This window comes from Lepidochelys kempii, chromosome 5 (assembly GCF_965140265.1).
Source record: "Lepidochelys kempii isolate rLepKem1 chromosome 5, rLepKem1.hap2, whole genome shotgun sequence".
NCBI classification, from domain to species: domain Eukaryota; kingdom Metazoa; phylum Chordata; order Testudines; family Cheloniidae; genus Lepidochelys; species Lepidochelys kempii.
In genome coordinates this window covers 131,469,902-131,483,617 of record NC_133260.1, presented here as the reverse complement: position 1 = coordinate 131,483,617, position 13,716 = coordinate 131,469,902, and the positions used below count along the sequence as shown (strand labels likewise).

Below are 13,716 nucleotides of genomic sequence, written 5' to 3'. Positions count from 1 at the left end.
TTACATGTCAAGCAAAGGCAGAAGTACATCCACTGTGTTTTGTGGTTTGATGCATAGTTATGAGGAGTGGCAGCTCAGTACAGTAGAGGGGAACCAAGCTATATATAAGTCAGTGGATTGTAAAATCCAGAATGTCACCTAGTCAGTCTGATCTTCAGAAGAGAACTGCTTCTGAAATGGAGTAAGTTTTGGAAGTGGATCTCCTCCTCTCCCACCTTTCCCTGTCCTTCTGCAACTTCCTTCACTCCCACACACACCTTCCCCAGCTCTGCCAGCGCTTTTCACCCTGCTGTTAGGAATTGCTCGGAGACCGTCAACAATGGGCATGGGCTGACAATAAAGTGCTTCCATCATGCTGGGTGGCGCAGCTGCCTCTCTTTCATCTATTAAAACCATTTCCCTCTTTCCCACACAGGAAGCAACGGAAAAAGTTGCATGAGCGTCTTAGGCAGAGCCTTCGCTCTGAGCAGAACAACATGGTGAACATGGCCAATGGGCCCCACCGTCCCAATCCACCGCCCGAAAACGTCCAGCTGGTCAATGTAGGTAGCCGTTGCATTTATCTGAGGGCCTTTCAACTGCTGGCTGCTAAAAATGAATGATCAGGGTTTCCAAGAATGTGGGATTTCTCCACCAAGAAATGATTAGACACTTTTTAAGAAATGATTCTAATGTACAGTAAATTCAGAGCATTTTCATGGACAACCATTTCAGAAGAACATTGGATGTCAGTCACTAGATCGCTCTGTGTCGGAAGCTGAGATGTTAGAATACCAGCCTTAGCAGAAGAAACTCAGAGCTCATAGCAACGGTACTGTAAGGAAGCATGTCTTTGGAGAGGTTTCTCTACAAATAATGTACCAAGTGGATATTTAATCTTCCTGGTGTGGACTAGCCTAACTGCCAGTTGGTAGATTGTGATGCTTTTTGTTTTGTAGTCACCAGGTTACGGTCAAACCCATTTTCTTGTTCCTCAAGCCAGCAAAGGCTGGTGAATGTTGCTCACCCAGGGCCCAAAATAAATATCTGAAAAAATGTGTGTGTGTGTGTGTGTGTAGATGTGCTGTACGTTCCCCGTGTAAACCTGAGATACGTCTGTTTCTTCAGCAGTATGTATCTAAAAATGTAATATCCAGCGAACACGTCATTGAGAGAGAGACAGAGACGTCATTTTCCACAAGTCACTACACCTCGACAACGCATCACTCCACCACTGTCACCCAGACGCCCAGCCATAGGTACCAGAATGAGAAAACAAACCTCCCTGCCTAAGGAGAAACTGGTGTTGGATGTCAGTTCTGCCACCATAGCATAAAGCAGATGCATAAAAATGCACTGGTCACGGGGTTTTAATCTAAAGATGTATGAGACTTAACATCCTGCCACCGAAACTAATTATCTTCCTCGGAGTTTACTAAGACTAATGATTGTGTGGAGTTCCATTACTGGTACTGTGAATTTTAATACACACAAATTGCTGAATCGGGGCGATACTGTGTATTCTTGGAGATACTGTGAGATCACTTAGTATGGCTCTAGCTCAGGGGTTCTCAAACTTCATTACTACATGACCCCAGAAGGGAGGACCAAAGCCTGAGCCTAACCGAGTCCCTCTGCCCCAGCCCAAGGGGACCTGTATCCTGAGCCCCACCACTCAGGGCTGAAGCCAAAGACTGAGCCCCACAACTCACAGTCCCCAGCAAGTCTAACACCAGCCCTGGCGACCCCATTAAAACAGGTCCCGCTGGGGTCCCAATCCACAGTTTGAGAAGCTAATGACTGGAAAAGTCTTTCCCCCCCCCAACTTAACCACCCATTGGTATTCACAGAAATAAAACCATCTTGTCATTTGTAGGATGGCAGAATTCACACCAACTAGGGTCTTCGATTGCCATAAACTGGTATGGAGTTTAACAGGCATATCCCAAGCTGCATGTAGCCCTCGCTTTCCCATTGTTAAACTTCCATTAGCTTGCTTTCTCCTGTTCTGAATTTCAAGTAAAAGCTCTTTCTCTCCTCTTTCCCCCTCCCCTCCCCCATCAGTTGGAGTAACGGCCAGACTGAAAGCATTATCTCGGAAAGCCACTCGGTGCTTGTGAGTTCTTCCGTAGAGAACAGCAGGCCCACGAGCCCAGCAGGACCCAGAGGACGCCTCAGCGGCATGGGAGGTCCACGAGATTGCAACAGCTTCCTGAGGCACGCAAGAGAGACTCCTGACTCCTACCGAGATTCACCTCACAGCGAAAGGTACTACGAGAAATTAACTTTGCTTCCTCTAGCTGCCGGGGCAAGATGGGCTTGAAGAGATCCAGAGTGAATCCTCGTGCCTGAGGACCACAAAGAAAATTCCGTTTCTTTAGAAAATGTTCCTCCTTATTCATAAATGTGCCGAGCAGTGCCCCATTAATCTTCCTTCTTCCCTTCCTTCCTCTTCTGGTCCTGGCTCATGGCTACTGGGCATTAGTTCACATACATACAAGACCTAATTGGCCAGAGGTTCTCTCGCATATGAAGCTAGAAAAAGAGATCAAAGGGGAGACTTTTACTTAGTTCTGTTTCTCGGTTGCTTCCTGCACTCAAGTAAGGCAGCCTATGGAGTTTATGAGAGACAAAAGAGGAAGATAAAGAGGATTGATTGATCGATCCACTGGGGGAGAGATTTTTCAAAAGCACCTATGTACCTTAGGAGCACAAGCCCCTTTGTCTTTCAGTGAGATTTCTGCTCCTAAACCCCTTAGGTGCTTTTGAACAATCCCCCCCCCCCCAGTGTGTTTGTAAGTGAAAGCAGGGCTAGAACTGAAACCGGGTAGGGTGACTGACACTACTGGAGTGTCGGCAGCCTACGTGCACAGGAGAGAGAGAGGCAAAAGGGGAAACTGAACGAATAGTTACAATGCCTGTGAAGCGCTGTCGTTCTCGTCATTATAGGAGCACAGGAGAGCCCCACTCAGGATCTTTTGTGTGAGGCATTGCACTGTACAGACATGTACAGAGACAGAGTCCCTGCCTCCAGGAGCTTACAATTGGAAAGGACGAGTGGCATATGAAGGAGTGGGGGAGGGGCATACTGTCAAGTACAAACCATTTCTTTATACACTGTTGTGTTTGCAACTTTTAAAAATAATTATAAAGACATTAAGTTAGCACCAGCTAGCCCCGTCGGCCCTTTAAGCCCTCATAGGCAGCCCTAACTTAACACTGAGTGTGGTCATACAGTTCTATGGGTTAGGATATAAGAAAAATTAGAACAAACCATTGTTAGACCAGCTCTCTGAGTGTTGTGAATTCACAGGGACGGTTTAACTGCCTGTCTGTGGTAGCATTAATATGCCAAATAAGCATAATCAAAGAAGTTCTTGAGTTGTGCAGGAGACACTTTCATGAGTCAAAAAGTAGCGTGTGCAAATGACAGCAGAAGCCTACATCCTGCACTGGTTCTTACAGAGAGAGGAGCTGGCTAAGGTAGGGAAGCGTGAATAATGGACATGAGCTCTATGAATGTAGCATGTAGGAAGGCAAAACATAGCTAATGCTGGGTCATTACTAGCTGTCGCATTATTGTGAAAAAACTGCCTGTAATTTTACTCTGGAATTTAGCTTTCAATAAATGCAGCGTCTAGCAACCCCAAAATCAGGGAACCAGCTATGGCCCTGATCCAGCAGAGCACTTAAGCACATGCTTAACTTTAATCATGTGAGTAGTCCTGTTAATATTGATGGGCTCACTCGAGTGTAAAATTAAGCATGTTGTGATGGGTTCAACTCACCACTGTGGCGCCGCCTGCTGGCCATCCTGGGAATTAGCTCAGGGTTGCCAGTGCACCATTCTCAGGTGGTGTCTCGCCCATCATCACTCCTGTCTCTGCATCCAGGATCCACATCACTCCCCAGATCACGTCATCCTCTTCTGGACACAGCCCTCCAGCTGTGCCCCACTCAGTTCTTTTCCCCCTTCCAGGGGACCAACAGTTCTTCGACCAACCACTTGCCTCAGTGGCAGTCTGCAGTCCAGGTTCTAGACACTCATCCCAGTGGCAGATTGCAGTCCATGCACTGACCACTTTGCTCATGGGCCAGTGTGGGAAATAGGGGGAAGCCTGGCCCTGCCCACTGACCCAGGGACCCTATAGCCAGCAGCCACATACTGCCCCTCCTCCAGCTCTGCCATCTCCTTCCCTGGGCTACTTCCCTACAGCCCTAGCACCTCCTCTGCGCTTGTATCAGGGTCCCAGTTTGGCAGCCGTCAACCTGGAGCTTCCTCCTACTCCGCTGACCCTGCCCAGCACTGCTCTGTCCATGGTACTCCAGCCTTCTAAGCAGCCAGTCCTCCTCCCTCAAACTCCAGGGAGTGACTGCCTCTGCTCTGCTCAGCAGCCCCTTCTTATATGCGCCAGTCCGGCCCTCATTGGCTGTTCCAATAAAGCTTCTCCTGATTGGCTGTCTCTACAAGCCTTTTCCTTATTGGCTGCCTCCTGTGCAGCCTCCCCAGGTTGGCTTTAACCCCTTACATACCAGTGAGGGGCAGCCACCCCATCAAACATGTGCTTAAGTGCTTTGCTGGATTAGGGCCTATAGCAGTAAATATTGTATTCTGTACCATCTACGGGCTATATGGATTGTACTCCCAAGTTCGTGCAGATAAAATAATCATTAGTATAGCATATTTGATCTTCTGGGTGAGAAGAGAGGATGTTGTTTGCACTGCCCTTCTGGAGCGTCTAGGTTACCCCGGGCAGCATTTTGACACATTAGCAAGCTTTTTGGGTATATATCGCTTCATTCTAACGAGGAGAAAGAGGGCACCACGTCTCCAAACATTGCATTTCCTGCAAATAACATTCCAGGGGGAAATACAGGGTGCATTTTTACAATAAATCACCAGTGGCCCAAACCTGTGCCTGATGTGACCATGAACCCTGGGTGTTAAACTAGGCCTCATCTATCTTCAGCCTGCAGGAAATAAATGGCAAATTATTTCTGGGAGATGGGTGGGGGAGAGAGAGAGAGACTCTAAATTAAAGCTGAATTGGAACCATAAAAAAACCGGTTAAAATAAAAATGAAGATTCCCTTCTCCTCTAAGACTTTGCTGCGCAGGGAGTTAATGAGACAAGAATATATTCCTTCCACGCTCTGATCTCTAAGGTAAACCTGAGTCACATCTTAATTTTACTTTAAAAGCTAAATGAAGGTTGAGGACCAGCTCCTCAGCTAATGCATGTTGGCCTGGCTCCATTGAAGTCCATGGAGCGACACCAGTTTACACCTGCTGGGCACCCACCTAGTATTCAGTGGAACATATTTGCTGCATCTCACACCAGAGAAGCTTGTAGAAATCATCTCGGTGGCTGACCTAAGACCTGGTCTACACACTGTGATACAGCAGGGCCAGAGAGCAGCAGGAGTGGTCGATGGGAGGTATATAAACCCTAGGCTGATCAAGGCCTTATTCCCTGTGGACTACGGAAAGGTTACTATAGGGTAATTGGAGCACCTGGAGCCAATTAAGGCCCCACCCAAGACCTAATAAAAAAACCCTGCTTCAGTCAGACAGAGAGAAGGAAGAAGAGCTGACTAGAGTATGGAGGAGTATTGCTGTTAGCCAGAGGACCAGGGGAAGGGAAACCCTGCCCAAGCAGAGCAGAGGGACTCCCCTGGCACAGAGGACTGAGGGAAACCCTACCCAAGGGGAGAGAGGGAAAGCAGCCCGCAAAGCTGAAAGGGCTGGGACCCAGGATAGGAGAGCGGACGTGGGTCCCTTCCCCGCTCCCCTCTCTCTCCCACCGAGGCACTAGCAGAGCCCACAACGCCCAAGAACAGGGGCAAGGGGCGGCGCCCTGGCCCACCACACCAAGAAAAAGTGCAGGACCCATCACAGTAGCACTGGCCATTTTCCACAACTCAAAGTGATTTGTGTTGATTTCATTAAACCACTGCATTTCTGTGTGTGGATCCTCTTATATAAGTTTAAACCTGGATTCTATCCATTTAGTTTATGTCGGTAAATTTACAGACACACGCTAAACTGATACACCCAGTTTTAAACCCGTATAATTGTCATGGGAACATATGACATAGGGCTGGAAAGGACCTCCTGGGTCATCTAGACCAGTCCCCTCCTGTGACAGGAAACTCCATCATATAATCCCATTCACAAACATATCACATGCCATCCAGGTGTATCTCTATCCGTGCGTCAATACACAATGTTGGACCGGTTTAACTAAACCAAATGAAGTGAAACTTCCTGTCAGCAGCACTTGTTGGGTGGAAGGTTCTATCCCTTCAGCACCAGTTATAGAAAGATTTGAATAGAACAGAGAGCTCCTGAATATAAGGAAAAAGAGGGAATGATTTAATTCTGTTATTCGACACACACACCTATTCATTCCTCTCTGGTCTCACGGTGGCCAACTTGATTCATTGCCACAAACGGTTACAGCTGTCGTTTTTTCCCTAGAAACAAAGGGCAGATGTAAATCAGCAGAGCACCACTGAAATCCATGGAACTATACCCGTTTACTACAGCTGAGAATCTAACCCAATTTCCCCTCCTTCCAATTATCCTGCTGTGTTTAATCAAGGGGAATATGCAGAACTGAGTCATGCTTTGGATAACAATTTTGGATTTAGACTGATTTTGACAATTTCAGACTCAGATAACTATTCACCAATTAAAAATAAAATGCACTTATCAGCAGTAGGCCTGTAACTTGTAAAGACGAGGGTATGTCTTAAATTTGGATACAACTGAAATTCAAGCTGGTGAAGTGCAGGGAAAGGAAAAACAGGCAAAACTAAACAATGTTAAATGTCATGCTGGGCACTGTGCCTTTGATCAGACATTTTGAGCCAGATCCTCAGCTGGGGTGAATTAGCCTGGCTTCCCTGAGTGCAGGGGAACTACACTGATTTACACCAACAGAGGATCTGGCCCTTTGTCTTTCTTGTTTGAACGTCAGTAGGACTTTTGTTTTAAGGGTCGGCTGCCTACCTGGCAGCTTAGCTCCATTTATAAAAATCACCTTCAACTGCTAACCTTCCCCAGAAGGATACCAAGGGACACTGAGTACATTCTCTAGAGGGACCATTAATACTGAGCCAAACCGTCCTTTGTGTCGGCTCTTGTTTCCACACAGGGGACAGGAAATGCTATGTGTTTTGATTTCTGAAGCTGTTGCCGGGTCATTCTGTCAAGGGGCTGGCTCCTCATGCCCCCACAGAACTGGCAAGGAGATTGTGTGCAGCGGGGGGAAGGTGTGTCCTGAAAAAAGACCTTACACGGATCATATTCCACGTAAGGAACAGCTGCCATTTTAAAATGCTATTTTACGCATTTAAAAGCCAGCTCAGTGCTCTAAGACAGGATGGTTTCTCCAGGGGTCAGCACCCAGATGCTTCCACTGAACAAGGTGGAGATTCCAGTTCATTTTGGAAACTCAGGCCCGATATGTTCTAACATTAGGGGTCCACCTAAGTACTCTGGTTCCAGTTCTGATGGAACTACTGTCACTGTAAAGAACTACTTAATCAACATGAGTAAAGGTGGCAAAATCTGCCCCTCTGTTTTTACCAGAGATATGCAGGCTCAAGCTTCAGATAGCCTCAGCTCTGCTCATTTTAGTTCTTTTTCCCTGCTCATTCCCTCAAGTCCCAGACATGGGGCAAATGTTTTCTGGAACAACAAACACTACAATTTTTATAAACTACTTGCAACTGCATTGTGTTTCTTTCATCTCCTGCTCCCTCACTCCTGTCGCTGGACTCGCCAAAGAACTGAAAATACTTCCCCTGCTCTTCCAATAACCTTGCACCTCTGGTTTCATCAAATTCATCTCCTCTCTCACTTTTCCCCATAAGCACAAAAGCATTCTAAGCTAACACACCATGTGGCTAATAACATTGGGAATGTCTGTCCGTCAGGTGCATTGATTATGGGAGCACTGACAAAGGCTGCTGCGTTTTTCAGTGATGGCCTAAATGAAAAGCAGTATGCATGCCCTACTGCCAGGATTATCCCTGCACGCAGCTGCGTGCACATGTCAGATCCACCGCTCGCATGCATGCATGCAACATCCAGTGGGCAGGTGCAAGACAAGCGCATGCAAAAATATATCTTGACAATTGCATGCATTAGAAAATGAATTCCTTTATTCCCAAGGGTATCTCACGTGACATCACAAACGTGGGACACGGATAATATGGCAATGATTTGTTCCTCAAAGATGGCCTTTCTTATGTTTTCTCTTATGTTTATTCCTTCTCCACCTTTATGGGGCCTTTTTGTATGTGTTCTTATTCAGGTATGTATCAGCTATGACCACACCGGCTCGCATGTCACCTGTTGATTTCCACACTCCAAGTTCTCCAAAGTCCCCCCTTTCAGAAATGTCTCCACCGGTATCCAGCTTAACTGTATCTGTCCCTTCTGTGGCGGTCAGTCCCTTTATGGAAGAGGAGAGGCCTCTGCTCCTGGTGACGCCACCTCGGTTACGGGAGAAGTATGACCATCACATTCAGCAGTTCAACTCCTTCCACCACAATCCTGCCCATGAGAGCAACAGTCCGCCACCTAGTCCTCTGAGGATAGTAGAGGACGAGGAATATGAAACCACACAGGAGTATGAGCCAGCACAAGAGCCCCCAAAGAAACTAGTCAACAGCCGGAGGGCAAAAAGAACAAAGCCCAACGGCCACATTTCCAACAGATTAGAAGTGGACACCGACACAAGCTCTGAGAGCAGTAGCTCTGAGAGTGAAACAGAAGATGAAAGAATAGGTGAGGATACACCTTTCCTGAGCATACAGAACCCCATGGCAACCAGCCTAGAGCCAGCCACTGCATACCGACTGGCTGACAGCAGGACTAACCCAACTAGCCGGTTCTCCACACAGGAAGAATTACAAGCAAGGTTGTCCAGTGTAATAGCTAATCAAGACCCTATTGCTGTATAAAACATAAACAAAACGCATAGATTCACATGTAAAACTTTATTTTATATAATGAAGTATTCCACCTTTAAATTAAACAATTTATTTTATTTTAGCAAATTCCACTAATAGAAAACAGGAGGGGGAAAAAAACTTTTATAAATTAAATATATGTATGTACAAAGGTGTTATGTGCCATATGTAGCAATTTTTTACAGTATTTCAAAAATGAGAAAGATATCAATGGTGCCTTTATGTTATGTTATGTTGAGAGCAAGTTTTGTACTGTTACAGTAATTGCTGTTCCACGGTATTTTGCAGAACCTTCCGACCTTCAATTCTCCTGGCTTTTTTGTGCATTGCATTATGGTAACTGGATGTATGACTGGCAAGAATTGCAAAAGTCCCTATGTTTGCTTGTAGTAGACCCCCGCCCCCAATCACAATACCCTATAATGGCATACCCACCAACAAAACAATACTGTTTTCTTCTATAAGAGGTTTTATTTGCTTTCCGTATCTGAAAGGAGTTGTGTCTGCTCTCTTCCAGCCAACAGGTTTGCTTCATTGGGCACTGGAATAATAGTACATCAAACAGCGTGCTACTGTTAATGACAGCAGGATAACAAAAATTGCATTAAATAATGTTACATATTGGAAAGAGAGTAATGCTGTGATTTTAAACTGAGTATATTATTAATCAGAAATCAGCTTGTACTCACTAGGAACTGTCATTACATTTTTTTCCAGATATTAGTTGTCCTAGTTATCCCTTAGAAAATGGGCTCAGAGTAGCAAAGGCTGTGAACCCAGGACTTGACAAAAGAACAAGATTTCTATTCGCTTAAGTTACTGGGAAAAATACACCCGGTGTCTGTAACCAGACAAGGAAAAGAACTAGCTGGGGAAAAAAGCCACTAATAAAAGTGCAGCCATTTTTACCCGTATTTTTAATGTTGATTTTTAATAGACAAGTGAGTCTTTGTTTCCAAGGGGACACGGTGAGAAAAAAACAACAGGAAACCTGTAACAATGTCTACTCTGTGACTCGTTGGAGCTGCGATTAGAGTGAGAGTCATCCTTGCACACAGAAAGGACGTGCAGCCAAATCAATTTGCTGAATAGCTAAACAGAGCCCTGGTGGGAAAGGCACAGCGGAAGAATCACTGAGTTCATATCTGGTGACCTGATTTTTTTAATAGTTCTATGAAAAAGCCCATTTCTGTAGACAAACACGCTGCGCCGTTTAGCCCCACAATGTGCACCGGTGTTTGTGCATTAGAATCTTTGACTGGTCATAGGCAAGTGTGGGATCGATACTGGAGTTATTGCACCCTTTCAGACAGAAGCAAATTGCCTCTTTTGCACCAAATTCTGATCAGTTTAGTGGGGTGACCCCCTCATTTGATTCTGATTTTACATTCAGCTGGCACAATGCAGACTCAGGACTGATGTAAATAGCAAGCATTCTGCATGGACCCCTGGGAGTACGAATAGGAGAACATCAGTGCTGTGAGCATTGCTGATCCTAACTAGGAACCATTTCAGGACAACAAAAATTTCAGCCGTGATTTACTCTTGGGGCCACATCCCGATCCCACTTACACGGGTGTAAATCAGAATATATCAAGGCGATTATGCCAGATATACACCAGTGGAACTAAGGTCGCAATTCAGCAAACCTCTAAGCACATGCTTATCTTTAGCATTTGCTCAAGTCCCATTGACATCAGTAAGACATGAGTAAAGTTAAGCAGATGCTGAAGTGCTTTGCTGAACAGGTTGGACAGCTCATTCAGGGTCTAAAAGCAGCATCTGGCCTATTGTGGTAAATGAAACTGCTCAGTACTCTGGATGAAGGCGGGGAGCTACAGTACTGTGTTATCAAAGCAGACAACGTCAGCTTCACTTTTGCTTTGAGATGAGAGTACTTAGCCGTCTGATCAAGCAGCCTGAGATCTTAGGACAGCAGGGAAATGGTGACAAGATTAAAGGGAGAATCTTTCTGATGGAAGGGAAAGCAAGGGCAGGTGATTTTCAGTGAAAGAGCTCAGGCAGTGGGCTCAGTCGTACTTGCATATCGCTGCGCATTTAAAAAGCATATGGGAGACTGCAGAGTTTTTAATTAATGTGTTACCAAGACTCATATTCCTTCCCAGTTTTCCCTCTTCTTTTGTATGCATTGCTGTATTTTCACTGTGCTTAACCACTGTCTTTGTATTGCATCTACACACAACCAGGGCCCTGTGTAAATTCTGGATGCCGTGCGCTCATTTCATATGTTAGTCATTATTGCTGTTGGCAGTGTGGGAGAGCTAGTGGTCTCAGCAGAGACCAGGGCCCCATTTTGCTAGGAACTATACAAACACATAGTAAGACGAAGTGGCTGGGGTTTTCAAAGAGGCCTAAGTGGTTTAGGAACAAAAGTCTTATTGACTGTCAATGGGACTTGTGCTCCCAAGTCACTTAGGTACTTTTGAAAATCCAACCCAGTCCTGCCCCAGTGAGCTTACTAAATAGACTAGATGGCCAAAGGGTGGGAGGGGAAAGAGAGGGAAAGTGACCTGCCCAAGGCTGCACCACTGGGAATAGAGCCCCAATCTCCTGGGTCCACATTCAGTGCCCCATCCACTGAAGCACGCCATGTCTTGGTGACCTCTGTGGCTTTTCACAGATTAATCGGGGGGAGTGGGGCTGATCACATGAAAGCAGAATAAATTACTTACAACACTGAAAGTATTATCAAAGATTACAGAAGAGCACTACAAAATGGAAGTCTGTGCCTTGTGCACGTGGGACACCTGGGAAAATCTGTTATATTCTTCTGATTGCATTGTCAAGTTCTCAAGCCAAAGGAGCTGCCCCAGTGTACAGGTGGAGTAAGGCACAACAGAGCATGAGCCCTGAGAGCTTTAAGCTGGGGTTTTCAGAGATGCGTGTGCTCAATGAGTGTCAATGGGAGTTGGCTGCCTAACTCCCTTAGACGCCTTTGGAAATCCCAGCAAAAACCAAACGTGTGTTAAGTCAGTAGAGTTACCCTGGTTTTGCACCAGTGTAACATAGCAGAATTTGGCCCCTTGCATGAGCCATATTAGAAATATGCACTGAGAATGGTAGGACCTAGCTCTGCACAGTCTGAGATGAGGTTAACGAACCAGTAACCTGGCTAGCCCTGACACTGTTGCGGCCTGTTGCCTCCTGGAGATGGGCTTCAGCCTGCAAGAGGTGCTGAGCAATCCCTGGACCTGCTGCTCACCTCGCAGGACTGAGGGGGAGGAAACTCAACTCTCAGCATTAGAGCAAACATGTTTTCCGGTGGCAGGCCAAGTCATCTCTTGGGGCCATTTGCTGCACTCTTTGTACTATTGGGGTCCCTTTAACAATGTGCAACCCCCTGGCAGCCTCACTGTCCCTCTGCTAAAACTCACAGTAAGTGCAACAGCAGTCCGAGGGGGAACGAAGACTCGGTGGCTGTAAAATGACCCTGAGTTCCATGACCATGACATTTACCCCAGCAGGACGTATTTATACTAAGCAGTTTTGCATTTTGGGAAATTCTGCATGATTAGAGGATCCCGTCAGGGTGAACAATGGAAAGTGGTGTGTAAAACGTGGGGGCCTGATCCTCAGCTGGTATAAATCAGTGCAGTACCATAGCTGCTGATTTACACTTGCTGAGAATCTGGCCCTGTATCCTCACATTTGTGTTTTCCCCCATCTCCCACCTCATCCGGCAAAATTTCTCCCTGGGTGTGAAAGGACCATCATTTCGCTTTGCTTTGCCATGGAAACAATAAAACTTTCTTTCCTTGCTCTTGTTTCATGACAATGAAGCATCGTCTCCTGTTTTCATCCAGCGACTATATCTTTGTACAGATTACAAACCATTACTCGTGCATTCAGAATAGCAAACTTGTACCTGCTAAAAGGGCATGTCGCCCACTGGCAAACATAAGCAAAGCCTGTTCTCTGTCTTCGATACTGGCTAGATTCCATCAGCCACACTGACTTCCAGTGAGAAGAGCACCTATGAAATGCTGCAGAGAAATGCAGACAAAGAAAATGGCCACATATCATTATTTTAATGATATATTCTGTTGTAAATACATCTTGTACATACTTGAATGTTTTCCTCCATCATTTATTGTCTTTCTGAGTTACGTGTCAATGATGCTCTCTCAATTCCTTGTGTAACACTGTAAATACCATAATGTCCTTTATTATTTATACTTAGGCATTTAACACAGAGAGAGTTGGCTTCATATTATTTGAAGATATATGTCAAAAATAGGTTTTGTTTTCCTTTTGCTTTAAAATTGTCATGTATCCTCTTGTTTCTCTTTTCCTTTAAAAAAAATAATTTATTGTTGAGAAGAGAGGATTGTATCTGTAATGAAACTGTTCAAAGAATGCACCCTGGAAGGCCGTAAGGTACTGATAAACTAAAGAATTTATTATCCCCATTTGGAAGCAAGGAGCAAGTGTTGATTTATTTAAGGGTTCCGTTGCAGTAAAAGAGGTGCTGGAATAAACTGCTGCTGTCTGGGGCTGGCACAGTGGCTCAGCAGACTCCGTCAGTCCTGTCGGGCTCCCTGGCCCAGATACGACTCTCCAGCGACAACCTTGTCTAGTGTCAACATTTGTTTTGGTGAGTTACGTGGTCATTTGGGCCTGATTTTTCTCTCGTGTCCTAATTTCTGGAGTCGAGTTTGCCATCCCGTCCTCTGACTCCTTTGTTCCTAGAGATTGCGGGTCTAATTGCTGCTGAGCAGTTTGGCGTAGACCA

General features: G+C 45.6%; 1 protein-coding gene across 14 annotated transcripts in view; it reads left to right on the top strand.

Annotated features, from left to right (window-relative positions):
• NRG1 (neuregulin 1) overlaps positions 1-13,400 on the top strand; it is a 707,377-nt gene extending 693,977 nt beyond the window's left edge. For 13 of the 14 annotated variants that reach the window (XM_073345927.1, XM_073345922.1, XM_073345924.1 and 10 more), the window contains 4 exons: positions 416-542; positions 1,108-1,238; positions 2,044-2,247; positions 8,303-13,400. In XM_073345927.1, the coding sequence (XP_073202028.1) occupies positions 416-542; positions 1,108-1,238; positions 2,044-2,247; positions 8,303-8,954 (1,114 nt within the window). In that variant the 3' untranslated portion in view covers positions 8,955-13,400. The remainder of the gene's footprint in view (positions 1-415; positions 543-1,107; positions 1,239-2,043; positions 2,248-8,302) is intronic. The other variant, XM_073345921.1, reaches the window with a different exon arrangement.
• Positions 13,401-13,716: the final 316 nt, after the last annotated feature.